The 27,848-nt window shown below is 46.8% G+C and overlaps 1 protein-coding gene across 10 annotated transcripts in view; it reads left to right on the top strand.

Annotated features, from left to right (window-relative positions):
* The window catches only part of HIPK2 (homeodomain interacting protein kinase 2), a 183,405-nt gene that overhangs the window by 35,257 nt on the left and 120,300 nt on the right, over positions 1 to 27,848 (top strand). For 9 of the 10 annotated variants that reach the window (XR_004321301.1, XM_032483479.1, XM_032483477.1 and 6 more), the window contains exon 2: positions 20,257 to 21,337. Coding sequence is in view for 9 of the 10 variants with exons in the window: in XM_032483479.1 (XP_032339370.1) it covers positions 20,257 to 21,337 (1,081 nt within the window). In the remaining variant the exon portion in view is untranslated. Of the gene's footprint in view, positions 1 to 18,249; positions 19,122 to 20,256; positions 21,338 to 27,848 lie in introns of those variants that run through there. The other variant, XM_032483475.1, reaches the window with a different exon arrangement.

The following is a 27,848-nucleotide window of genomic DNA, read 5'->3' as shown; positions in this document are numbered from 1 at the left end:
TTAAAAAGGATGACTTTTATAGAATGTGAATTATAGGTCAGTAAAGTTGTTGTTTAAAAAACTGCTCTGAACTTGCCATTGCAGTCAAATCCTTTGTGGACACAGACGTATAGGCTAGGAATCAAGTGAAAGGTGGGAGAGGCCATGGTGGGAGAGAAGAAGCATCGATGATCCTGCCGCTGGAGAGAAGCACCAGGTGGTGGGTTTGGACGAGCAATGCTTTGGGGCATGTCAAGTGTGCTCTGGGATCTACGATGTCTGTTCAAAGTTTTGGAAGGCCCTAAACCTCCTAGTTCCCACTCTGCCTGCAAATAAGTTCTAGTTGGAGCTGGGTAGATTTCAGTGATTAATGAATAAAATATTCACCCTCATTTATTGAAAAAAACATTTTATTTGGAAATAACATTAAACTTACTAAAAATTTGCAAAAATAAAAATAATGCAAAGAGTAGCCCTGTACCTTTACCCAGATTTACAGGTTATCGTTTTATGTCATTTGCTGTATTATTTGCATTTCACTTGCATGCTTCCTCTCCACTCTGTTGTCACACACGTGTGCAGGGGTGTATGTGTATACACACGTAAATACTACTTTTTCTGAATGACTTGAGGGTAAGTTATAAATGTCGTGGCCCTTGACTTTTGCACCGTCCAGTACAGTAACCACTAGCCACAGAGGGCTATTTAAATCAAAATTAACTGAAATGTAAAGGTCAGTTCCTAGGTCACACCAGCCACACGTTCTGGTGTTCAGTAGCTACCTGTAGTGGGTTAGTGGCTACTGTGTGGGACAGAAGAGGTTCCAGAGCATTTCCAGCATCACACAAGCATTGGAGTGGACAGAGCTGCCTTCCCCCTCACGCTTCCCTGTGTGTGTCCTGAGGGAAGGGGACCTCCTGCCCAGCACAGTGCAGGTGTCACCTTGAGAGAACTGAGCCCTGACACCGAGCTTCGGTCTAACCCATGGCTTGAGCTCCAGTTTTGTCAGTTGACCCAGTGATGTTCTCATTCCTTTTGGAATGAGGTCTTCAGTCTTGTTTGTGGCCCAGATCTGCTTGGTTTGTGCTCAGGGGAGGCACATGGACTATATATAGACTGTTAAGTTTTGGGTTTGAGGTTCCTTTAGTATGACCCTCCTTTCACAAACCTGAATCCCTTCTCTAACTCGCATGCTGGGGCCAGCTTGGGTTTCCTTAGCTCAAAAGTGACTTGATGTCTTTGTCGCTGGTTGAATAACTCAAGGTGCAGCTCCTCACCCCCTCCCCACCCCCCCTTCTCTGCACTGACGTGTGGTCGTTGAGCAGGTGTGGCTCTGCCCTTAAAGCAGCAGGGAAGAGGTCCTGTGAGAGAAAGGAGACCAGCCTCCCCAGCAGCTGTGCTGTTCTGCTTTGTTCTGGTAACTTTCCCCCAGCTTTAGCCTGCCACCAAAGGCAGGCTCGCCTCGTTCCCGTGTTTTCTGCTTTATGGGTGAGTCGTGATCCCGTAGCTCTGAATGGCTTTGTGGGGCCCAGGACCCCTGGGGCATGCGGAGCGGAGGCCGGCTGGGCATGGCCCCGGCTGCCCATCCCACATTCCCCAGCAGTAGCCACCCTGCCTGCTGTCAGCTCACTTCCTGCCGTCCAGGAGAAAGTGGACCCCGGTGATTTTCAGCCGTACTTTGGATGAAACGCAGGGGAAATGAGTAAATTGCAGAGTGGTTTCTACTTTTGAGCTAACTGGGGTCAGAGCTGATCCTCCAGGGGACTCTCGGTGACTTAGTGGGATTTTACGGTCGGAGTAAGTATGGAAAACAGATTCGTGGGTTGCTGACTTCCCTTCCTTAGAGCACCATCCCCATAATTCTTAGTATTTGGAGCAAGAGCTGAGAAACAAGAAACCAACAGGTTTATTCTTTTACCTTTCGTGCATTTCTCTTTGCCCCTTAGAATGTATTCCCGTACCTTCTCCCACCTTTTATTTTGATTCAACATTTCTCAAAAGAGAAAAACATTTAGCAAGGTAAGAGTAACTGAAGAACTCAGTGGGACTCTTACATGAGCCATGTAGTTTGAGCCAGGAAAGAAAAGAGAACTGGATTCCTGCAGAGAGAGTGGAAATGGAGCTGATCACTTCATTTGCTGCTCAACTAAAAAAGAATGCAAAGGGCTTGGCCGGCAGGGTCAGGACCACAAGGCGAGCAGCTGAGAGCCGTGCAGTGCAGCAGAGCAGTGAAGCTCCGGCCCTTCCCCGCCCTTGGAGGGTGATGTAGAAAGGACTTTGAGCACCGGTCCCCTTGTCTGTTCAGAGGAATGAATTGAGTGTACTTGATGCTGGTGGAAGAACCAGACCACTTCCGTTGCATCCAGCCATCAGGAGGAAGATGTAAACCTAGACGTCTTCCCTTTGTTATCTCCTGTGCAACAAGAGGTACCGTAATTGGCTAAAGTGTCTTGGTTGATCCACATGCTTCTGTCAGGGTTTCTGTGTGTTTTCACTTGCGGTCGCAGGTCGCTGTCCCCCTGCACCCGAGCCAGGTTTTCTGTTATCTGAGTGTCTTCCAGCTTCAGCTGAGGGCATCGGCACAAGACACTAACTCACAGGCCCAGCCTGAGCGCTGATTTAATTGCACACCACCTCTGGCCTTGGCACACGACCTCTGGCACGTGCAGGCTTGGGTGGGGGTCTTTGCCAGCCTGTGGCCTCTGCATTCTGCTGTCTGGGTCCCTCGGGGTGGCAGTACAGCCAGCTGGTCCCCAGTGTGTCCCAGCTCTTCCCGACAACAGTCACTGTGCCCCTTGAGCCCCCTTGTTCCCAGGGCCCACCGCCCAGCCGGCCTGGCCTTACTCACCCTCTGCCATGCCAAGAAAGGGACCAGCCTCCTCCTGGATCTGTCGCTGTGACCTCCCCATTAGTTGTCAAGGTCTTTAATTGCTCCTGTGGCCTTGCTCTAGTTCCCACTGGTGCCACATTTCTTCCAGAATCTTACCTCCTAGACGCACCTCCGGGTGAGCAGGTAGCCTCCAGGCTTCTGCATGAGTCCGTTTTCCATCCAGAAGCCCTCCTGATCCCCACCCCACCCCTGCCCCAAACACCTCTGCGTTTCCGCACCACCTCCAGGATGCAGGCGCAGCCAGGAGCCGGAGACCCTCCGCATCTATCTGACTGCAGTGTCTCCCCACAGGAGCCCTCACTGCAGTCAGACCTTTTCTTCTTCCCTGTGTTCCATTTAGTTGGCTTCTGTCCTGTTCTACCTTAACTTAACTCATTTTTATATTGTACCTACAAACTACCCCAGGTCCTGTGGGAAGTAGATGGCTTATAAAACTTAAATAAAACCAGGTCTCCTCTCGCTCCTTCACCCCAAGTGTGTCCCCTGGCCTCTGCACCTCACCTGCCACATTCTTCCTCCGGGAGTGCACTCCTGTGCTCCGTCCTCCCTCTTACCCCAGCAGCATTCAGGAGGTAATGGTTGCGCCTGCCCTATGCAGTCAGCTGTCTTTTCTCATATCACCCGCGTCGTCCTTTTGGTCTCTTGAAAAGCAGTAGTACTGTTTTTATTTTATTTTATTATCTTTTTTATTTGTACTGTTTTTCATGATGCCTGCAGCCTCCCTACCTGGGGCGGTGCTTGGACCTAGCAGGCACTCAGCCGATGCTTCTGGTTGCCCACCATGGCCTCTAGAAACCTCGGCTGGGGAGATTTGGAAATCTGACTTCGTAAATTCATCAGGGATTATGAGGTTCAGAAGGACTGATTCCCACTAACCAGTCGTACAGAAGACTGATTAATCCAAATCTTTTGAAGAGAGGGAGAATCCTAGGCATGTATGTACAAGGACAGAAGGTCCTTTCTGGAATCCCAGTTAGAGATGAGCGATTGCTCACTGAGCACAGAATTTGAGCAAAAGGCATTACGTGTTTCTAAGGTATCTATAAATTATGAAAACATTCTCTGTCCTAGGCATATTTCTTGGGTTTCTAAAGAACCTGTATCAGGCATCTAGATTCAGATGTCTCCTTTCCCCCCTTAGCAATGAAAAATCTCTGACTCATTTATAGACGTCACTGGGGTGAGTATCACTTACCATTGTGACATCAGCCCTCTTTATTTTGATGTGTGCAGCATGTTACAGTTCTCAAATTTATAGATACTCTGGTTAATTACGTTTTAGGTTCATCATTTTTGAGCCACAAATAAGATGGCATCTTAAACCCTGGTCTGTAAGTTTTGAGGATTTCTTCTTTTAGGATCTGCAGATCCCTATTTATAAAATAGTACAATGCAACACCCCTATGAGGGGAATGACAGATGCTGTGTCTCAATTCTAGGCATCTCAATCCAAAATCCCATATAAGTAAGGAGTCCAGAATAGTGTTTGTTCAGCCACTAATGAATCAGTGGTGCCCTGGGTGTGTGAGCAATGCTATTTTTAAACCCATTGCTGACTTCAGTGATAAAGAGGGTACAGACTGTGCCTTGCCAGGCTTGTGAGCTTACCATGAGTAATATCCATGGTTATTATGATGTCAGAACTTGAATATTCTTTACCAAGAACATAACCATTGCATCACGCAACTGTGGGCAGGACGTGAAATGTCCATTTTTCCCAGGGAGCACAGCAGCACGGGGCACACGCTGGTTCTCTCACGAGGGCGGGCAAGCCTCAGTTCTGCAGTGCCAAACTCCTGTTTGGGTTTGGAGAGCAGCTTCCCATTTTAGTCACCAGCAAGTCATTTGCCTCGAAGCTTCCAAACCAAATGAGAGGTGTTTGTGACGGGTGATCCTGTACCTTTCACTCGTCTGGGAAAGTTATTGGGTGGGGATTAGTGTGTGCACACCTGAAGTCGCTAAGAGCCATGAGGATCAGCGCTGTGCCATCATGCGACACTTTGCTCTTGGGAAGCATTTCTACAAAGCACAGAAGTGATGTTAAAATATGGAAGATAGGAGCTGAACTATTTAGAATTTTTTAAGTTGTCTCTAAAACTTTGTGCTTTGGTTTTGATGGGTGAAGATGCTGAGCATCACAGTGTAATTACATTCAACCTCATTAATTCAGACTCATTAGGGATGGCAGCGTTAAGGAACATGACAGTGCTGGTTAGGATGAGCTAAGTGTACTGTAGCAGCAAACACCTGCCCACATCTCAAGGACTTAAAATAACAAAAGTCTGTTCCACCATCCGGCTGCCTGTCCACTTTGTGTCAGCTGGGGTCTCTGCTCCTTGTCATCCTCTTTCATTCCTACTCCCATCCCTAGATCATCGGATCATCACTGGTTACCTTGGCAAGGGAGAGAGGGATCAAACAGGCAGATGGCACCCTGGCTGTAAAAAGCTTCTGCCCAGAAATGACACTTCTCACTCACTTTTTGTTGGCCAGGTTTCATCATATGGCCAAGACTAATTCTGAGTTACTTGGCTTTGGCTACCCGAGTTATAACAGGAATTTTGAAAGTGAAGGGCTCAGGACAATTTATTGGGGTATGGAAGAAAACATAAGAATATGTAGATTTTGTCTCATCCTTTAAAATTTTCTATTTTGTGTTTTTAATAAACGTAGTAGTAAAGAAGAACATATATAATTTATTTTTAAAAAAAAGACCAAATGTATTAGGAGTGTTCAGTTTTTTCCTGATGAAGTGCTTACTCAGAAATGCTTAGGTCATAGTTTATACAATAGGTACAAATGTACAGCGAGTATGTTCTCCGTAGAAACTGGGCACCATTTGTGACTGGGAGTAGTGCTTTTGATTAAAATGTTACATGGAAAAGAAATGCATACTTTTTAAGGTAAAGTAGGTAAAATACAGAGTCTGTATCTGACTCTCAAGTTTCCCTGGTACCCTCTTCAGAATGATTGGGAGCAGCTTTCTTCCTGACCAAACCTGCCCTTTCCTTGAGGAACAGCGTCTGAGATAAGTAACAAGTAAGCTCTTGTCCCTTTCATTGTCTTTCTGATTCTTTGGTCCAGTCGTTCAGAAGTAGCATCCGGAGGCCCTTGTCCGGCCAGGAGTGATGCTCAGCGAACTCGTGGTACCGTGAGAACTCGTTTCATCACAAGCCGCTGGCCTGTTGGCCTCGCCACGTGTGGGTGGGCCGGGGGGCCTCCCTCTGCTCCCTATCCCCGGACACTCACGTAGAGCTTACTCTGGGCCAGGCACTGCTCTAAGCGCATGAGAGACACTAGCCCACCTACTTCACAGCCGGGCTGTGTGCGATACTGTCCCCAATCCATAGATGAGGGACTTGAGGCGCAGAGAGGCTGCGTCACGTGCTTGGACCTTGCGGAGCCCGCATCCAACACAGTTGCTGGAAACTCAGAAACAAGCTGAAACGAGCTCTTGGAACACAAACCACTGTTAAGAGGGAGACTGCCTATGTCACCAGCTGCCATCATACGTGCCCCCGAGCAGGACACATGAGACCTCCCTGCCGTCTTCGCTGTGCTCCAGGGGGAGGGAGCAAGACCCGGTATAATTGCAGTGGGCACCTCCCCTCAGGCCGCGTGCCGGTGGCCAGCGCTGTGAGCTTGCCGGGTCACAGCAACACCAGGACTGGTTCGATGACAGTGACTCACAGCATAAAAATGTCCTTGCAGCAGACCAAAGAACCCGCTTTCATTTACACAGCTTAGAACGGGCTGCTGGCTGCCCTGCCAAGGGAGCCCTGTACCAGCTGACTTTTACATGCACAATATCTACGCACAAATACCTACTTAAATATTGTAAATAACACCACGGAGCATTTTTGTGCTTTACAGCTTACAAGACACATCACAGTGCTACTTTATCATTCTGAGTGTGCTCGCAGTACAGTTTTGCTTGCATTCTGTTTTCTCACTTTCCCCCCGTCTTTATTTCTCCTTTCCCTTCTCCGTGGTCTTACTCCCTCCCAGCGTCCCTGCTTGCTTCCCCCCTTCCTCCGGCTTTTCTCCCTTTGTGTCTTCCCACTCCTCTTTCTTCCCTTTACACCGTCGAGTTGAGGTGGCACTTCCTCTCCCTTCCCCAAAGCGATCGCTAATTGACTTTTGTCAGATGTCAGTTAAAGGCAACTGAGAGTAATGAAAAATTCTCCAAGAAGCCAAGGGGCTGTAGTGTAGAGTTACCGTCATAAATAGCAGTCACCATTTAAATCAGGTAAGAAGGATGTATTACTGTGCTTTTAAGGGGAGGAAGGGAGAAATTTTTGTCTCTGGAGAGAAGCCAGGGGAAGGAGTTCCATGCATTTGGCCTCATGGGCATCACTGGGTCTGTATGACATCTTCACAAAAAGTTTTCTTGGCAGGTAGCCTGTGAGAGAAATGTTGGAAGAAATACATAAACATGAGGACAAGAGGCAGCGACAGGTGTTGCACTGAGAGTGGGATGCAGATGGTGGCCTTTTGTCCCGGTTTCTCTGGACAACAGCAAGAAGCTAAGTTTAGAAAGGGCAGGTCTGAGGAAGTACTGTCCCGGGTCTCCTTAACCATTACTCTGGCTAGTGAGGACAGACTGAGCTTTTCTTTGCCTTCTGGAGAAATTGGGTTGTTTTGAAGTCACGTGTGGATCACAAAGAACGAATGTATTTGCATGAGAGAGGAGATGTTCAGCATCCCCCTGGGACTTGGACCAGAGATGGGGGAGTAAAGCTGAGGATGCTCCTACTGTCTTCCAACCAAGAGGTGGCAGAGCCAGGCTGAAAGGGCAGTCTGCCATTTGGCCACGTGACTCTGCAGTGGTTATAAATACTTGATCATAGCTGGAGTACAGACATGTTTTTTCCATGAAATCCATCCTGAATTATATTGCAGAGTGAATTAGTTTCCTAGGACTGCTGTCATAAAGTGCTACAAACCAGGTGACTTAGAACAACAGAGACTTATTCTCTCACAGTTCTGGAGCCTTCGGGTCTGAAACCAAAGTGTCAGCAGGGCTGTGCTCCTGCTGAGACTCCAAGTAGATGCCTTCCTGGCCTCCTCCTGGCTCTGGTGGCCCCCAGCAGTCCTCAGCATCGCTTGGCTTGCCGCTGCACCACTCCAGGCTCTGCCCTGTCCTTACGTGGAGTTTTGTGTGTCTGTGTCTTCTTTCCTTTTCTTGTAATGACACCAGTCATATTGGATTAGAACTCACCTTAACAGCCTCATCTTGACTTGATTACACCTGCAAAGATCTTATTTCCAAATAAGGTCACATTTGGGTGGAGGGGAATAGCTCAGTAGTAGAGTGCATGTCTAGCATGTACGAGGTCCTGGGTTCAATCCCCAGTACCTCCATTAAAAAGAAAGAAAACCAAATAAGGTCACATTCACAGGTACTGGGGGTTAGTACTCCAGCATATCCTTGGAGGGGACACATAGTAACAGAATTTGCCCAGAGTAATACAGTAACCTAGAGTATTCAAATTTTCATAATTTGTTGGTGTAAAAGAGTTGGCAGTGGTCTAGTAATATTCACCAAAATTGAAAAGAGTAAAGTAGGATTTTAGTTCTGATTCTGAGGATGCCAAACATTTCTGAAGGAGAAGCTGAGTTCAAAAGACAAATTAGTTGTGGGCTGGGCATGGGATGGGTGAGGTTTAAGTAAAACACATAATTTGGTAAGAGGAGTTTAAGGATAACCACTTCCTTTTTTGCCTAAAAGAGAGAAGAAAAGCCCACCTGATTTTTTAGTCTTGATTTGGACTTTGTAAGACATTTCTGAAGGATAGACAGATTCCATCTGAGGGTTATCCTAGCATCGCTAGACGCGTGCCTCAGCCCTCAGTAGCTGCCCCTGCTCACTGCTTCCTTGAGCTGCTGGGTTGTGATTTGGAAACCACATTGAATGGAGGGGTAGGGAGTGTGGGAATATTCGGGGACAAGGCTTTTGTAAGACTTTGTTTTGACTCAAACACCTGAAAATTAATACCATTGAAACTTTAACCACCTCACTTAGAACATTTCAGGGACAGGGTGAGCAGCCTTCTAGATCTTTGCAAAAATACGTATTTAAATGACATTCTGGATTGCTTGAAACCAGAAGTATAGCCAATTTGTTTTTATGGTTTGTGGCTGTTTGTCCCTTTCGTCCCACCAAGTGTTTAAAAGGTTATCTCCTTGAGATCCTGAGTTGGAAAGGATAAGCAAAGTTGAAAAATGTAAGCCTGTACCAGTTTGGGACTAAAAGGTCAACGTGGGGAGAGGAAGAGAAGTAGAGCGTGTCTGGGAAAAGCCCGACCCAAGGCTCATTGTTAATGCCCAGGTGGCCCTGAAGAAAGAAAGGTCCTAATTCTTAGCCAGCGCCTGCCCGACCCACAACTGACTTGTCTCTGGAGTGTCCTCACGTTCTCCTTCTGAAATGTTTGGCGCACGCAGAATCAGAACGAGAAACGTAGCGCACTTTCTCGTTTTGTTGTTACTAATATGTCACTTCTAATTCTCTCTTACACCCAAAGGACGACAGTTACTCCTCGATGTACGTTACAGACACGTTCCTGCATGACCTTCTGCAGAAGCACCGCATCAGTAACATAGACTTATGCAGAATTTTATTGAAAATAATCACTTTGCTTGTGCTTGTTTCCATATATAATATTTAACTAATTGAAATCCCTGCCTGGGTCCTTTGAGGCAAAATATAGGGAAACCACAACATGAAACATCTTATCTCCAAGGAGGGGAAAACAGAGAGTGCGTTGAGAAAGTCATGACTCTGTATCCTGCAAAAGTTACACTTCGGTAAAATGCTTTTGGTTTCCTGAAGCTTACCATTAAGGGTTGACTTATCCCCCCACCCCTGCCTGCCCCCACTCCACCTGCAAAAACTCATATATTTAATTCCTAACCCTAGGACCTCAGACTGTGACCTTATTTGAGGTCATGTCTTTACAGAAGTGGTCACATTACAGATTGTTAGGGTGGACCCTAATCCAAAATGATTGGTGTCCTTATAAAAGGGGGAAATGTGGACAGAGACACCTGCACAGAGGGAAGACAGCCACCCACCACCCTCAGGGAGGCCTAGAACCTGATCCTCTCCTCACAGGCCTCACAAGGAACCAACCCTGCCTCCACCTTGATTTTGGACTTCCAGCCTCCAGAACTGCAAGACAATACATTTCTGTTGTTCGAGTCCCCCAGTCTGTGTACGGCCACCCTAGCAGACAAATTCACCTATGTTGAGAAGTTGTTTTTGCTTTTTTTTAAAAAATAAATTAGGCTCTTAATTAATGCAATTAGTGCTTAAAAAAAGAGTTTTTGAGCTGTCTTTTTTTTTTTTTTTTTTAACATGCTTGCTTTCCTTTCATTGATTCTACCAGTTTCCAGGAGAGACTGAAAAACATGTGTCTTATCAGCATCACCTTTTTCTTCCCCAGAGCTATTTTGGATTGGTAATCTGCAGATTGCTTGTGAACACTTGGTAACGTAGACTCTAGATAACCAATTTCTAGGCTCCATGTACTTACCCACTGCAGCAAAAGCCTGGTTCATCCACAGCGGTTTATGGTCCAAGGCAATGCGGCAGAGTCCCGGGAAGTGAATTTGAGAGAGGCTTAAAACTGTTACAGATTTTTATTTATTTTCATGGAGGTGCTGGGAATTGAACCTAGGACCTTCTGCATGCCAGGCACACACTGTACCACTGAGCCTTACCCTCCCCCTGAAGCTGTCACAGGAGAAATTCGCAATTTTCAGAACGAGAAAGTGACTCTGAACAAGGGGAGGGGCTGATTTGGATGGATAATGAGCCAGTAGGTAGACAGATGTGTGGGGAATTTGTAAATGGTAGTAAAAGGATGTTTTCTCCGTTGATAAAATAAAGCTTATGGTAGAATTTGCCAATTCAAGGAAGATGATGTAAACGATTTTGGAAGTCCTTAAGAGAATTGTATGTCTTGGGAAGGTAGGGGGCATAATAACATGGTGCGTTCGGTTCTCTTCCCAAAGGAGCGCCCCTTCTTTCCCTCCTCCTGACCCTGTGGGACAAGAAGGCTGGTGCCTTTTGCCAGCCAGGCCAGCAGCACTTGCTCTGTTTTCGTTTTCCCACATCAGTCCCTTAATCGCTTTTTTTTTCCCCCCATCATTTTATCCTTGACTTCTCCCTGTGACCCATACTGTCTTCCCCATCCTGTTTGACAATGTCTGTGCCCCCAGGGATTACCTGACTTGCCATCTGCTCTGCTTTCTACATCAGTTCTCCTGGGGAACAACCTTACCTACGTGGCTCCGTGTTCATCTGGGTGTGGATGCCAGCCCGCAGGTCGGCATCTCCTGCCACGACCTCTCACCCGTTCTCCTGGCCAGCTTTTTCTCTTGGTCGATGTAGAACATTTCCTCTGTGTTGTTCCTAATGCCTACAGTGAAATCCAAGACAGCTCTTCCAGCTGGACTCAGCCCTTGTCGTTGGCAAATCGTCCCTTTATCAGTCTCTTTGGGATGCCACTCTTCGATTTTGTAGTCTTTTTCCCTTCTATGTTTTTGTCACTCTGTCCTACTGATCTCTGTTTGACAATATTTTGGGCTCCACCCCTTTACCTTTGGCCTCATGTGTGGACTGGTTCAGGGTCACCTTGCCCTCTTCCCCCTCCAATTCATCCTGTGCAAGCTTAGCCCGTACGATTGCTCTCCATTCTCTTTTCAAAATAGTTTATCTTCATTTGGGGTCAACTCAGCAAATGGGAACTAAATGCTGAATGTCAGTGACCAGCGGCTCCTGACACTGTTAAGTTTGGTAAATGAAGCACTTCCTTGCCTCAGTTTCAGTATGAATAGTTGAACACTGACTATTTCAACTTGGATCCCCTGTCAGTGCTTGTAACTCAACTTGTTGCAAACCCATTCCATTACCCCCTCTCCAAGATAAACAGCACTTTAAAACTACCTCCCGTCTTTGGTATCACCAGCGTCCATGGAACCCCACTCCTTTCAGGCCCCAGATGTACTTGATTCCTCTCTCTCTCCTTTGTCCTCAAGTCCCATCTGTCAGTGTGTCTTGCCTTTTCTTCTCTGCAAAGCCTTATGTTTCTGCTACTTCCTTCTGTTTTCTCAGGCAGTTCCTTAGTCCAGATCCTCATTAACCTCATCCCTGGACTGCCGTGGCAGCCCAGATCACCACAGTCAAGACCAGAGCTCTGTCCACTCTGCCACTGAGCATCAGATAAGTGAAGTTTACCTCTTTCAGGGGGTAAATTTGTTTCATTTGAACAGTTCCTAGTGGTTATATTTCTCAAATGTCGTCATAACCAGAGGACAGAGAAGTGCGGGCTGGCCTGGGATCACTGACGAGGGTGTCCTCTGTCTTACCGGGTGGTGCGCGGTTGGTGTGCCCCATACTTTAGATCTGTCTCCTCTCACATGCCAGCTTTCATTTGTCCTCGGCTGTTATGGTCCCTGTCTCCTTATTTGGTGCTGTAAGTTCAAGAACCTAAAGCATGAAGAATGGTTAACAGCATGAATTTGGGAGTCAGGCAGACCTCAGTTCAAATCCCAGTGCTGCTGGTGGAAGCAAAGTGAACTTGGACAACTGCGTCATCTCCCTCCACTCCAGTTACCCATCTGTAAAACAGAGGAGGGCACCTGCCCTTACAGCTGGGGGGTATGAGCACCTGGAGTCTGACACGGAGAACAAACCAGTAAAGACAGTCCCTCTGCAACTTGTTAATCATGTGTTAGGTGACAGTCAGTAAAGTGAGTGGCTCACACCAGCTTTTTCAGTATTTAAAAATTACTTATAGAAGATTGAAGCTATCAGAAGGTGACAATTCTGGACAAGTAGGCTGTTGGTTCGCACAGTGTAGACTGACAGTTATGCAGGGGGTAGCACCTGTTCATGTATGACTACTATTAAATGCTCCTACGTTGTCTCCAAGCAAAGGCTCAGCTTCCTGAGGGTAGAGACCAGAGTACCAGCTGCACACCCCCAACACCCCGATTTGCTTACACTCAGTTAGAAGGAGCTGGAACACTGTCCTTCTGCCCTTCAAAAGGTACAACATCTTTCTAATTGCAGCTCTGTAAACCTTGTCTAACCACAGCCCATAGTGACTCCTGCCTCTGAATGCCAATCGCATTTACTTTGGTGAGTTGCTTATGTCGTGCTGAACTTGGCAACTGCATGAGATTTTCAGCTCCTTTAGCTCAGTGCTGACATCTTAGACGTCTTTGTGCATCTTTTTGTCCCCAGCTGCAGTTCTTTAATATAGAGGACCCCCTAATGGACTCAGTAGCAGTTCGTCATTATTGATAAAGAATTCTGTAGAGCTTGTGGTTGATCCTGAACTGTGCTTTGGTATAGTATATACTATGTTTTTAACATTACACACCTAGTGGATCAATAGACTTTGATGGAAATATAAGTCCCACAGACAGTATACACTATTTTAGAAATATATCCTTTAGGAATGGGCTAACTTGAAATTATCTTTGCACTACTTGATAATATAATCTTGATAAGCAGGATGAGTGTCATTGAATTTTATGAACATTGTTTCATATGTCAATGAAGAAATTTTTTCTATTATTTTCAACTCCCTAAGACATCAAATTGTGGTATTATACAGGGTAATCAAGAATTATACAGATTAACACTTTTCTAGGTGTTTAAAAATGTCCATTTAGATGCATATTTCCAACATTCATGTATTTTTGACATTTTTGACATATCCTGATTTTATTGTATCATATGTTCATAATGTGATCTGTAAGAGATACATACCTAGCATTCAGCTAGGTATAGGAATTAATCCTTCCTTTGGGCTCTGGATTACCGCCCCCCCCCCCCCCCAAATCTGTAGCTTCTAACAAAACTTACTATTTGGTAGAAGTGTGTGTCAAAAGGACTTTAGGAAGTGGGGAAGTTGGCACTTCTTAAACTAAGGTGTTCATGATTCTGTTCTCTTTAATAATGTGACTAGATTCTGAGTGGTAATCTATTTCACATCTGCAACACCAAAATTAAACGTTATATACTGATAGAAAGTGCCCCTGTTTAACTTATAATTTCTTCTCTTGAGCTTTGATAGAATTCAGTGAAATTGAATTCAGTTTAGTTTTTTTAAATCATGATTGACCCTCACTCATCCCTGTAGTTTCACCAGAGTCTGATCTTCCAGTAGATAATTTTGGGGTGGTGAAATGGAAAGGAAATGTACTCAGATGTGAAGCAACTTTTCAGTTCATCTAATTGTGAAATATAAAATCATGAAGAAACTAAGCAAATAAGTGGAAAAAAATGAAATAAATGAGCCAGTCCTTTAACAAATGACCTTTTAAAAATTCTCATGAGTTAACAGTTCTGGAAGATCATGAAGATCTTTAACTATTCTTTTTTTTAAGTGGAAAAAATTATTCTTAACCCTAGAAAAATTAATTTCTCATTAAACTGTTAAGATAAAGAGGCGCATAGAATTATCCAGGTTCAAACTTTTGGGGTCAGTATTTGGCTTTTCCACTTATAGGAATCTAAACCCATCCCTTGACATCCTAGTTTTCAAACTAGGACCCTTGTAAGAATGAAAGTGAGGGTGCTCTTATTAATTGAATTGGCATCACAAGGGTAATTCTGGATTGTCCCAGACAAATTCAGACATGTGTTTACCCTGTGCATCAAATGTCCAGCCCAGAGCCTGATATGTACTAGGTGCTCAAGCTTTTAAAGTCTGGAGAATCCTGCGAATCCTGATAATAGGGTTTGAAGTCAAGTGTGATAGCATTTTACGGATGTAAATGGCATCTATAATAAAGAGTAGAAGGCAAATGGTTTAAAACTAGTATTCTGAAATGCAGGCTCACGTGCGTGTTTTTTTTTTTAATGCAAAATGAACATCTGAGTAAAGTGGCCAAAGGAGGGCCCCGGACTTTTATTGCCTTCAGCATGCAGGCTGTCAGAAATGCACCCCAAGTAGCCGGGAACCTGGATTTGTTTGTGGCATGAAGGGGCAGTGTTTTGTCTTTACAATAATAAGAAATGACTTCTTAGAAATTATGGACTTTACTTCTGCTAATTATGAGATGTACCTTAATGCCCACTTTATAGGAGCTGTTTTTCACTTGCCATATAAAAAGACTGTATTATATACAGTTGTGTGATATTAGTTGACTTAAATTTTAATAAATTTGTTTTTAAATGCTTTTTACTGGTCACATCCATGTAACGCTAAAAAGCACGTAAGGCCCTGAGGTGTATCTAATATTCAGTGTTTATGATTTTGACCTGCTCATGAGACAGAGTGGCGTGATAATGGGGACGTGCCTTTTAGAAACTGCAGTTCTAAACTGTGACTTGCTGTGCTTTCATATAAATGACAATGTGGCCGTCATGTTGCAGTTCTCTTGGGAGGCCACCCAGGCTCTCGTGGACCGGCCTGGGTCTGGTGGCCCCTCTAGGGAGCAGGTGTGATTATTGCAGTGGTTTCCAGGGCCCCTCACTCCCCCTGGGCTCAAAACCCACCCTCACACCCATATAGTCATAGCCTCCCAGTCTTCCAAGGAAGGCAAAAACTTCACTTTCTCTTCTAGGAGCCAAATAGGAAGGGCAGAGATGACTTTAAAAGCAATTCCTGTGTTGTAGGATCAAACCAGAAATGTTCACTGTGCCCTTGCCTTTTCTGAAAAGAACACTGACAGATAAGGAGGGCAGCAGGCCCTGGCGAGTACAAAGGTCAGCACAGAAAGGAACGAGAGGAAACAGCTCTTCCCAGAGTGGAAAACTTAAAGGCCCTCCCCTTCCTCGTCCCCAGCCTTGGGGACCTGAATAAATAGAATGCAAAAGTGTGGGCTGGACTCATTGCGAGCTCCACTCATCAGGAGGATTTGTTCCAGAAAAATACTCTCAAGGAGAAATGTTTGAAAATAAGTGGTCATTCCTGCAGGATTATGACTAAGCTACGCAGCTACCAGCAGCAGTTTATCCCCTTATAAGATAATTTAGAGATTTAAAAATAAATAATAGTAGTAGTAGTAATTATTATTATTATTTAAGACTTTCTTTTGCTACATCTTCTTTGAGCAGTTTGCTTAACAGAGCAAAATGGCCTGTGCTGCAGAATAAAGGTAATAAGACTGTGTTGGCAAACTTCCAGTTCTAAAATAAAGAAGTTCTGGGGTGTAATGCACAGCACGGTGACTGCAGTTAACAGTGCTGTACTGTATACTCGCAAGTTGCTAAGAGAGTAAATCTTAAATGTTCTCACTACACAGAAAAGAAAAGGTAATTATTAAGGTGATGGAGGTAGTAACTGACCTCATTATGGTCATCATTTTGCAATATATATGCATATCAGATCATCACGTTGTACACCTTAAATTTAGACGATGTTATACGAGGGAGGGGAAGTGAGGCTGTATTGGGAGTTGTGTCTGCTTCTTAGAAAAGTGGCTGCTGACCTTATAAAGGAGCAGCAGTGACCACACCAGACCAGGCCAGAGTCTGGGCAGCCGGCGGGGTGCAGGTTGTTTCTAGCCATGCAAATCTCCTCTCTGATCCTGGGAATCTGTCACCAGAGGTAGCCAGCGACAATTTCCACAATTTTATGACCCTTGGCTGTCATCCCAATAGCAAATAAGTCATAAACCATCCTTTTCCCCTCTGTAAAATTCCACTTCTACACCCTGGCCTTTCCACTGAGATTTTTTGAAACAGTCAAAATAGAGAAGAGACCTGCATCTCCTTCATGTAACATCACCATATTTCTTCTGCCACCTCTGACCCCTGGCCGCCGCCCCCCACCCTCCGCCCGGTCCTACCACGAAGTTCTTGAGGGTGGTGGAGTAAGGGGCAAGTTGGATCCCCCCAAATAAGGGAAATGCTTATTTTGCTTTGCCTGCTCAGTGGATAAGTTACTAAAAGCCAAGAGATTGCATAAAATATCTAGACAGTATGGTTATTTAATACTGATAAATATGGAAAAGCCATTCTCTATGTTATTACAGAATTAAGGGGAGATTGACCTCAGCAGAAAGTACAGTAGGAAGAAACAGGTGAAGTGTGAATTCTAAATAAGCAAGCCAAAATTGTCCTGTTAGGCAGAAGACTACCTACAGAAGTCAGTCATATTACACAGGTAGATACTGGAATTCAGGAACCAGACAAGAAAGGAAGCTTTTGTCAGATCTAGGGATCACGGTCAAAGGGAGTTCAGGGCAGGCATTGGGTGTTAGACAGGCTGAGGTTGCCCCTGGGAAGTCAGAGCACAGCCAAGATGAATTAGGACAAATGTGACTGCTGACCCCAGGACAAGAGCTGCCTGGACTCTGCCTTGGTTTGGGTACAAAAGTATTGGCAAGTTTTTCTTTATGCTCCAGAGTAAGGCCAGGTTCCATAGATGCTTATGACTGGTAATTGCTCTGTAGCTGGAGAACTAAGGTCTCTTGGAGTCCTGGCCAGTTAAAAGGCTTTATTCCATCAGCTGAGTGCCTACCATATATAATAAATTCAGCCTAATGTTAGAGGGGAAATAAGAAGTATGAAGTATAAACTGTTGCTTGTGCCCTCAGAATATAGCCTGGTTATGGAAACATGACTTAAATGTGTAAAAAGTTATATAGTACAAAAGATAAGTAATTCAATTCAAGACGAGATTTTGTAAGACAGAAATGCATTTTGTGGCCAAATGGGCAGTATGTGCGGTAAGCGCCTTAGGAATGGAGAGTTGGGGATATCACTGTGGGCTGGCATGGCCTGGGAAGAGGAAGCATTGAATTCTTACCTTTGGATAAGCCTGAGAGAAATGGTGAAGGCATGCCAAATGGGGGAATGGTGTAAGAGCATGGAGGTAAGAAATATAGAGACATTCTAGAAACAATGAATAGAACAGCTTAATTAAAACTGAGGATTCAGGAAGGTTAATAGTTGGAAGTGAAGCCAACAAAGCAGTTGAAATCAAAATGTGAAGGCGTTAAGATTACTCAAATTTATCTTCTAGATGCTAAGGAATCATTGAAAGTTTTTGGACGGAGGAGTGACATGCTTAAAAATGTTCTAGGAAGATAATCTGGTGACTAAAGATGGGCAAACTAGAGGAGGAACGAGTGCACAGGTCGACCAGATGTCTATGTTTGTTTTAGTCTATGAGAGAGTGATAAATTCTTTAATTATGGAAGTGGCAGCAAGAACAGAAACAAAGAGATGGATTCAAAGTACATTTTGAAGGAAGAAGAAATTTTGAAGGAAGGAAGAAACTCCACATCATCATGTGCATAGAGGCAAAAAAGAATCACCAAAGGTAAATCCACAGTTTTGGATCCAGGTGACTAGAATAGAGTATTTTATGAATAGACATGGGGACATTATCATGGAGTGTGAGATGGCTAGATTTTTAGGGAAAGATAAGGAGTTAGTCTCTGGAAGATGATCTTTGATGTTGTAGCAGGAGGCAGCAATCATTACTGGAAGGTGCGAGGGAGAACTTGGCCTGTGATGAACATGTGGGGGTTGCCTGCATAGATATGACAACATGACAGCTTAAATCCAGAGAGAACAGAGTCCAAATGTTGGAAATGCCAACATTTTAAAGGAGGAAGAGGAACCAGCCGAGCACACAGTGTGTAATCAGGCAGGATGGGGAGGTTACAGATTCACACAGCACAGATAAAAGCATCAAGGGGGAAGTCGTGGTCAGCAGATCAGAGGTTGCCAAGAAGTCAAAGAGAATAGGGGCTGGACAAGGGCCATTGGGTTAGGCAATTAGGAAGTCATTTACCTTTAAGAGCACAGTGTGTGTGTGCGTCGGAGAGATGGATTAAAGAGCAAGCCTTGAAGAAAAGGGACCATAAACCATTGATTACAGGTGAGAAGAAGGAAAAGGATTGAAAGGGAGGATACACTGTTACTCTGGCCTGCCACGTTGGGAGTCTCCTTGTGCACCTGTGTATATGTGAAGGCAGAAGAGATTGTCACTGATTCTTTAGGCAACACTTTGTTAAGTACCTACTGAGGACTTGGATCCAGTTAACAGCGAGAACTTGAAAGCCGTAAGAGAGTGGACAGTGGAGGGCGTGTAGAATTCAAGAGTGGGAGAGGGTGAATTGTGAAAACAGGGGGATTTTTTAATGTCGGAATGGAGAGAGACCTCTTCCTCGGAGACTGGAAAGATGGAAAGGAGCACGGACGGCGGGTGTAAATTCAGGAGTGTTTTGAAATGAAGAGAATAAAGGTGGACAGCAAGGCTTCTGGACAAAGTGGAAGGTGGGTTGTTGCTGAGGGAGAGGGTGGACTAGGGTGACTGATGGGTGAGAAGGTGAAAAGGAAAATGATAAAGAACCACCCTGGGTCGTGCTAGGGGGTCAGAGAGACAGACTGTAGGATGGCTACACACCGAGGTGCTTGGTAGAAACCCCACTTTCCTTGTGCTTTTACAGGAGATGTTTCTCAGCTGCAGCTTAGAAGATGGGCAGTGTTTGTTTCTGCTTTTCCCTTTAAGGCCTTATCCTTCCTCATCGCCTTATTACTTTTCCCTCATACGTTGTGAGATTTTGTTTCCAGTATCACCATAATTATACATTGTGCAGCTATTCCGAAGTTACAGTCTTACTGATTTCTGACGTTATCTAAATTGTGAATGAGATTTTGATATGAAATAACAGTACTTTCTAGATAAATTGACTGATAGATGAACATAGAAGGAAAAGTGAGTGACTGGAACCCACGAGTTGTGCTACCCACTCCCCCCTCAAAAAAGCTGATAAAATGTTTCAGACTATCTGAATCCAAACATCAGGACATGAGATTGACTGCTAGTCGATTCAACCCTGCAGAATTATTTAAGGTGACTAAGATGCCAGGGGGTAATTATGGTTCATCTGAAAGCTAGCATATCCCGAGTGGCTCTGTGATTCGACCTACATGGGAGGATGTTTCCTCGAATGAGTAAACCTGACAGCTTTAGGGTCTGTGACAAGGAGTAGCTGACCATGTGGGACAACTAGGTGTGTAACAGTTAGCTGGGCCACCTAATACAGGATTGCAACCCAGTGAGAATTGAGGAAGAATTTATGTCTATCGCAAACAATATTTTTTTAAAAGTAGGTAATGAACCAGGTCCTGGTATTCGAATTCTGTCTCTGAGTCTGCACTGTATCCCCACTTCAAGTCTCCTACCCTCCTTATGGTGGCAGGTGCACCCCTGGAACTCCTGGGGCCCCCAAACCGAGTGCCCAGACCGTGCTTCTGGGTGGAATAGATTCACTTTTCTGGCCTCGTTCTGCAGTGGGAGGAAAACACTCTCTAGGGCCCACACTGCCGGTCACAACTCAAGTGACTTTGCTGTTTGCTCGTGCAACGGCGACTAAAATGTTCATTCTCCCCACCCTTGTTCTCGCAGGTATGGCCTCACATGTGCAAGTTTTCTCCCCTCACACCCTTCAATCAAGTGCCTTCTGTAGCGTGAAGAAACTGAAAGTAGAGCCGAGTTCCAACTGGGACATGACTGGGTACGGCTCCCACAGCAAAGTGTACGGCCAGAGCAAGAACGTGCCGCCTCCTCAGCCAGCCACAACCGTCAGCACCTCCCTGCCGATCCCAAACCCCAGCCTACCTTACGAGCAGACCATCATCTTCCCAGGAAGCACCGGGCACATAGTCGTCACATCAGCAAGTAGCACTTCTGTCACCGGGCAGGTCCTCGGCGGACCGCACAACCTAATGCGTCGAAGCACTGTGAGCCTCCTTGACACCTACCAGAAATGCGGACTCAAGCGGAAGAGTGAGGAGATCGAGAACACGAGCAGCGTGCAAATCATCGAGGAGCACCCACCCATGATTCAGAACAATGCGAGCGGGGCCACTGTCGCCACTGCCACCACATCGACTGCCACCTCCAAAAACAGCGGCTCCAACAGTGAGGGCGACTACCAGCTGGTCCAGCATGAGGTGCTGTGCTCCATGACCAACACGTACGAAGTGCTCGAGTTCTTGGGCCGAGGGACATTCGGGCAAGTGGTCAAGTGCTGGAAACGGGGCACCAATGAAATCGTGGCCATCAAGATCCTGAAGAACCACCCGTCCTACGCCCGGCAAGGTCAGATCGAGGTGAGCATCCTAGCCCGCCTGAGCACGGAGAGCGCTGACGACTACAACTTTGTCCGCGCCTACGAGTGCTTCCAGCACAAGAACCACACGTGCTTGGTCTTTGAGATGTTAGAGCAGAACCTCTATGACTTTCTGAAGCAGAATAAGTTTAGCCCCTTGCCCCTCAAATACATTCGCCCAGTCCTCCAGCAGGTTGCCACAGCCCTGATGAAACTAAAAAGCCTAGGACTTATCCACGCTGACCTCAAGCCAGAAAACATCATGCTGGTAGATCCATCCAGACAGCCGTACAGAGTGAAGGTCATTGACTTTGGTTCAGCCAGTCACGTGTCCAAGGCTGTGTGTTCCACCTACTTGCAGTCGAGATATTACAGGTAAGGCCGTCTGCACTGGGACAGGAGAAGCGGAGTGCCCAGCGGCATTCACAGAGCGTGCGCGGTGTTGGTCGCTGCTGGCGAGATCAGATTGCTGCTCTCAAGTGATCATAATTGAGTTGGGAAATTAGGACTTGTGCACATTGAAATGATGAGTAGAAACCATGTAGGAATGAAGCCAAGTAAGATTCTAGGTATAGATGTTCAGAGTTGGGAGGGATTCCTTGTGGCTGGGCAAAGAGCAAAGGCATGGGAGGGGTGTCTACACGTCCCACAGGTGTGGATGTGGGAGAGAGAGGGACATGCATTATGAAGTCACTTGTACAAGAATGCACAGGGCTCACAGAGAATCTGGAGCAGGGAGGGTGGAGAAGTTGAAAGGAGAAGTTGGGACCAGGATGGTGAGGTCTTAGATACCAGACTCAGGGGTGCAGCTGTATCAGTGAACCCAGAGCAAGCTCCAAAGCATGTGAACAACAGAGGGTAACGGGACGAAAGTGATGCTCTGAGATGTTTATGTCCCTGTGGAAAAGGGTGGGAGAAGGGAGTGTCTGTACCCTGAGGACCCGTCAGCCGTCTCCTGTGGTGGGAGAACTCCAGATTTGGGGTCAGGAAGGTGAAGGATGGTAGTACCCTTGGTGGGAAAGTGCGAAGCCCTCATTCCTCACTCATCCAGCAAGGGTTTACTTCACTTCTGACATGAGCCAGCCACGGCACTGGGCCCAGGACAGCAGAGGCAAGGACCTCGCCATCCTGCAGTCTGTAGCGTCTGGCTCCCACCCCTGGCTCCACGTTAAAATCCAATCCAATCCATGGGGCAGTGAGGGGGCTTTAAAAAAATAACCACAAACTGACTCGACATCTCTGGGGGTGGAGTCCTGCACGGGTGTTGGTCGCAGCTCCTCCAGGGCTCCCAGCCAGAGTTGAGAAGGTCCCTCCGGTGCCGGCCAGATGAGCTCTGGCTCTGGAGTCAGAAAGACCTAGGGCTGAGCCTCATCCCTCCACTCGCTAAGCGGTGCACCTGGGCTGATGGCTCGCTTCTGTGCCCCTTCATTCCTGACCCAGAAGCTGGGAAAGTCCAGTCACCAGCTGGTGGGGCTGTTGGATGATGGGGCAGGAACACGGCCCGGGATCTCCGCCCGGTACCTGGCCCGCAGTCAGCGTGCTGAGCATGGACGGGAATGGGATGCTCGTAAGTCCGCTCCGGGGAGACGGGATGGGCTGTGTTGGAGGGGATGTTGAACAGGTGATAGTGGAAGTTGATAAGAAACGAAACTAAGACTGCCCGAGAAGAAGGCTGACAACACATTTAAGAGGTGGATGTGTAGGCAGTAAAACTGGAATCCCAGGACTGATCCATATCAGAGCCACGCTGGCCCGCACATGCTTCCCCAGACTTCCTTCCGGGCCGCAGAGAAAAGGCTGGAAATATGCTCCCACACAGCCCGCCACCCGTGCTGAGGCTGCCCCGCCCGCACCCCTTGTTTGCCGATGTGCTTCCCTGCAACCCGGCCAGGCTGCTGCAGGCACCCCCACCCCAGGGCTCCGCCCCCCCCCGCACCCTGAGCCTGCAGGTCTCAGTACACCCCCTTCCCTGAGAGGTCTGTGGCCACACGACACATGTCCCAGCTACCTCCTCACCTCCCTCATCTTAATCCTGACTCAGACAGCTTTCCAGTCCCCTCCACCTGCGCTGTCTCTCCCCCTGCCCTACCCTCCCGCTTTCCGGGTCATTTTCTGAATGACGGCAGCTCATTTCTAGGCTCTTTCTTACACCCTTCACCAGCCGTTCCTTTGGCACTAGGTTCAGGTGTGCATGCACACATCTGCTTCCCTGCTGGGCTCCGGGAGGGAGGATCTGCTCTCGCTCACCTGCTCCCTCTGCACTCACTCGCTCCGTAGACCTCTGTGCTCTGCTATCGCCCCTCAGCTCCGGAGCCCCGTGTTTCTCACCAGAGCTGCACAGAGAGGGAAGCTGTGAGCCCAGTGCTGTGGCCACTGAGGACAGGGAGCCTGGGCTGCTTGAAGGCGAAGGGAGTGGACCCTGAGGACCCCAGGAGAAGGGGTGAAGGAGGAGGCTGGGCTGGGGCCGGGACAGCAGACGTTCTCTCTAGGAAGTGCCTTTCTCTGAGCACGAGCTCTGGGTGGCATCATCGAGGGTCACCAGGCCGCCCGAGGGACAGCAGTGCCTAGGCCAGCTCCCTGCTGCCATGGTCACTTTACATTTAGGGGTGCCGGTTCAGCATGCCAGAGGCTGTTCTTCCTAGGTCTTGGCCTGAATTTAGGGTGAACCGCAGTGAAGTTGGGCTACTCAAGCATTTATTGCTTGGTTATGTTGGTATCATTTAGTGAGCAATACTGGCTTTACTCATGTTTACTGAAAATTGAGCACAGCAACTTCCAAGAAGACTTAGAAACTCTGGCGGGAGAGAGTATAGCTCAAGTGGTGAAGCACATGCCTAGCGTGCACAGGGTCCTGGGTTCAATCCCCAGTACCTCCTCTAAAAATACCTAATTACCTCTTCCCCCCACAAAAAGAAAAAAAAAAAAAAGACTTAAAAACGCTATTTAAAAAGTAGTTCATAAATTGCATCAGTTGACTTTGGGCTCTCGTGTTCTCACCTTCCGGTGCCCACGTGACATTGGCACCCCTCTCCCAACAGACAGACTCTCCAGGCTCACTGTGCTTCCGTTTCTGCCCTGAGGCCCGGGTGCTGGGGACCCCACTTCAGGAGATCTGGGCCGCAGGAGAAACCGCTGCTGTGACGGGTGTGGAAGGCTCATTTGCCGAGAGTCATGGGCTCTCACTAACTCTGCTCTTGGTCTCCCACTTCTGGCCCCAGCACCCCCATTTCCCTCAGAAGGCCCCCCCTCTGGGTGTGGTGTTACCCCCTTTCTTTAGCCCTGTGTGACCACTGCCTGAAATTCTAAGCAGGATAACCTCTTCCTCCTGTGGCCACTTCGGCCCTCCCCCAGTGCCCAGCTCTGGTCTCAAGGGCACAGTCACCGTGGAAGCCAGCCAGCTCTTCATTCTGCCTCAAGTGGTGCTTCGTCTCTCAATTGGTTGCAACATCCTCCCCTTCCCCCGGTCCTGTCTGAACCCCGGAGTAGTTTGCTGCCATGCATGGCGGTCTGAGGGTGTGAGGACAAGTCTCGAGCTCTGTCTGCGTGAGTCCCAGGCGTGTGGGACAGCCCACTGCTGGCCACATTCATCGAGTTGCTTTTCCTGATTGCTTTGCCTCTTGTAGGGAAGAGGAAGGTGGTTGGGAAGTCTCTCCGGTTGTCCGTTGTTAATCTGAGAAGGGAGATGTTTTCAGCTGCATCTTGAGAGAATGCCTCTGTGTTTGAGCAGCCTGAGGAGAGGGATCACCACGCTGTGACTCCAGCCTCGAGCGCCTGTGTCTGAGCTGGGCGGTCGTCCCTGGGGAACCGCTCACTTTCAAGGGGGAGGATGCTGACACGTCCCTCCCTGTTTGAAATGGACAGTGTTAGTCTCAGCTCACCCTTGTCCCCACCTAGTAACGTGAAAACAGTATGATGCAAGGAGGTGTTCCTGTCCTAGTGTGCAGTACATGGAAAAGCCGGCGTGTTGCAGGGAGCAGTTTCCCCAACTGTTAGGCACTTACTTGGCCAAAATCGGGCATAGGGTGTAGGTATCCTGTGAGACAAACATTCTGACTGTGTGTTTTTCAGGAAACAAAGGCTGCTTCTTTCATTTTTTAAGACTGATGTGTGGGTAGCCCCTGCCAGCTTGACCCTCCAACTTGAAGGCCAGTCACATAGTTAACCATCAGACCATGCTGGCTCTCAGGCTTTATGGTGCGTAAGAATCACCTGGAGAGCTTGTTAAGCACACGCTTTTGCCAAGGTCCTGTCCGAGACCTACTGCACCAGAGTCTCCAGAGAGGTGTCCCTGGAGAAGGTCCTCCCACTGCACACGCGTGCGCGCGCAAACGCCCCCAAAACTCGCCACGGGGAGTTGGAGGTACGCTAGTGCAGGTGGGCTGGGGCCACTCAGGGAGAAAGGGACTTCCTCGATGGCGTCACCTTTCAAGTGTTCACACCCTAAGGGGTCGAATTGTAGGTAATCCTGTTCACTTCTGTTAACACACCTTGGAAATCCCTGCCTTTTCCCAACAGCAGCCCTGCCTTATCCTTGGGGATTACATTCCAAAACTCCCAGTGGGTGCCTGAAACTGAGGATAGCACTGAACCCGGTATATACTGTGTTTTTTCCCATGCGTACATGCCTAAGTAAAGTATAATTTATAAATTAGGCTCAGTAAGAGATTAGCAACAATAGCTAATAATAAAATAGAACAATTATAACAGTACACTGTAATAAGTTATGTGAACGTGGTCTCTCTCTTTCTCTCTTGGAATACCTTATTGTACATATTTAATGCCTTTTCCATCTTAAGTAAGCACTGTCATGCAGTGGCCGTAACTTGCAATTTGAGGCATGACAGCAAAACTAGCACAAATTTCTTTTTCCCTTCTTCATGATTTAACGAACAGAAGATTCATCCTTAGAATCGATCTTAGCAAGCTCAGCATACTTCCTTCTTTCCTTCAATAAGAAAAGTGGAGACCTTTCACCTTTTCACTTAAAGGAAGCACTTCACAGCTTCTCTTTGGCATCTCTGAATTGCCAGCCTCACTGTTCTGGCCATTGGGGGCCATTATTTAAGTAAAATAAGGGCTACTTGAACACAAACCCCGAGACACCACAGTCAATCCGATCACCAAGCCCGCGGCTAAGAGATGCTGTAGGAGACTCGTGGGCAGGATGTGCTGGACGAAAGGAAGATTCACGTCCTGGTTGGGACAGAACAGGATGGTGTGAGGTTTTATCACACTGCTCAGAACAGCAGGCGATTTAAAACTTACGAATTGTTCATTTCTGGAATTTTCCACGTAGTATTTTTGGATCACGGCTGACTGTGGATAAAGGGGAGGACTACTGCTCTGCCTCTGCACTGGTGCCAGTTATTTTTTTGGAGCAAGCATGAATTGATGCTGGAGAATTTCCACTATCAGCGTGACCAGTAAACTAAAAACAAGGCCAAATATTAAGCTCTACTCAGGAAAAACAAACAAAAAGACATGCCATTCAGGCAGGGGATAGTCAGAGATTAAAAACTGTGGCTTTATTGTTGCTGCTCCAGGCTGTTTAAAATACTCTTGTCGTCTAGACTTAATTTGAAACACTTGAGACTATTACGAGGCCCAAAAAAAAAGGAGCAGGGGGAGCTTAAAAATTTAGGACGTAAAAAATAGCCAGTGATCTACTTTTTCAGAATAATCCGACCTTTTTTGTCTGGTTCTTTTGATTGCAAACTATCTTCGAGTTGATTCCATGGTTGTTTTAGATGAGGGTGGAGATATATTTTAATTCAGTTCAATTCATCAAACATTCCGTCAGGACCTACTGTGTGTCCTGTGGTCCGTGGGCTGGAGGTTAGAAGATAAAACCTGATCTCTAATCTGGAGGCGTTTTTGGTTTTTCTGAGATTAAAAGACACAAACAAATTGCCTAGAGTGGAATTCTGATGCTTTGATATTGCAAATGTTTGGTCACTCAGCAGATATTCATTGAGATTCTAGGGAACCAGTGGTGAAGAAAAAAAAAAAACTGTTAAATAAATTGAAAATCAATGAAAGATTTTGCAAGGTGGGTTAATAGGGAAGTTTTATAGAGCAAGACCAATACTGAAGGAATCTTGAGGTTGACCTTAAAGGAAATGTGAGATGGGGATTTGGGGTAGCCTGAAAGCCTCAGAGTGGAATAAATAAGGGAAGCAGTAGGGAGGGAACGACAGTGACACCTGCAAGGAGCTGAATGCCTGGGTTGGAAAGTGAGTGTCAGATAAGGGAGGTCTGACAGTGGGGAGTTCTGATGGAGGCTTGAGGGGCTTTGATTGAGCAAAGTAGGATCGATGACATTACATATGTAAAATTAATCAACTGGAATGGGGGGTGTGTGTGCGTTGAGTGGAACCCGGAGGGTAGGAGACAGTAGTAATTACAAATGAAGGGAAGAGACCCTAGATTATAATGGCGATCACCCCCCCATTATAAATATGAACACTTTTAGTGCTTTTAAATTCTGGTGCTGTGATTGCAGAGTTGGCTTAGAGGGAATCCTTGTTTGTTTTGCTGCTATTTGTTAATGAATTTTGCTTTCCTTAAGGCACAGTTGTGACGCTCTGGTCTCCAGAACCTGATTTCAGGTCCCACCACTGCTATGGAGTCATAGGCTCTGGAAGGTGCATTGAGAGACTTTAGCTCCAGTCCTGGGCCTGTCCCTCCCCAGCCAACTGTGTTCCCCTGAGTCATTATATCGGTAGATGTCAACTCTGAGCCATCCGCACTCGTGCGTCTGGATCCCATTACAACCAGGGCCTGGGCTTATGAGACAGGTGGCCAGAGAGGATGGTTCAGTCCTTGGTCAGGAGACAGTCTTCTCTCCTGTGGGCTTACCTTGGCCTCATTAGCTCACACTGGGAGC

The sequence above is a fragment of the Camelus ferus genome, chromosome 7 (genome assembly GCF_009834535.1).
Source record: "Camelus ferus isolate YT-003-E chromosome 7, BCGSAC_Cfer_1.0, whole genome shotgun sequence".
In the NCBI taxonomy this organism is placed as follows: domain Eukaryota; kingdom Metazoa; phylum Chordata; class Mammalia; order Artiodactyla; family Camelidae; genus Camelus; species Camelus ferus.
This window is presented reverse-complemented; position numbering and strand designations above follow the sequence as displayed.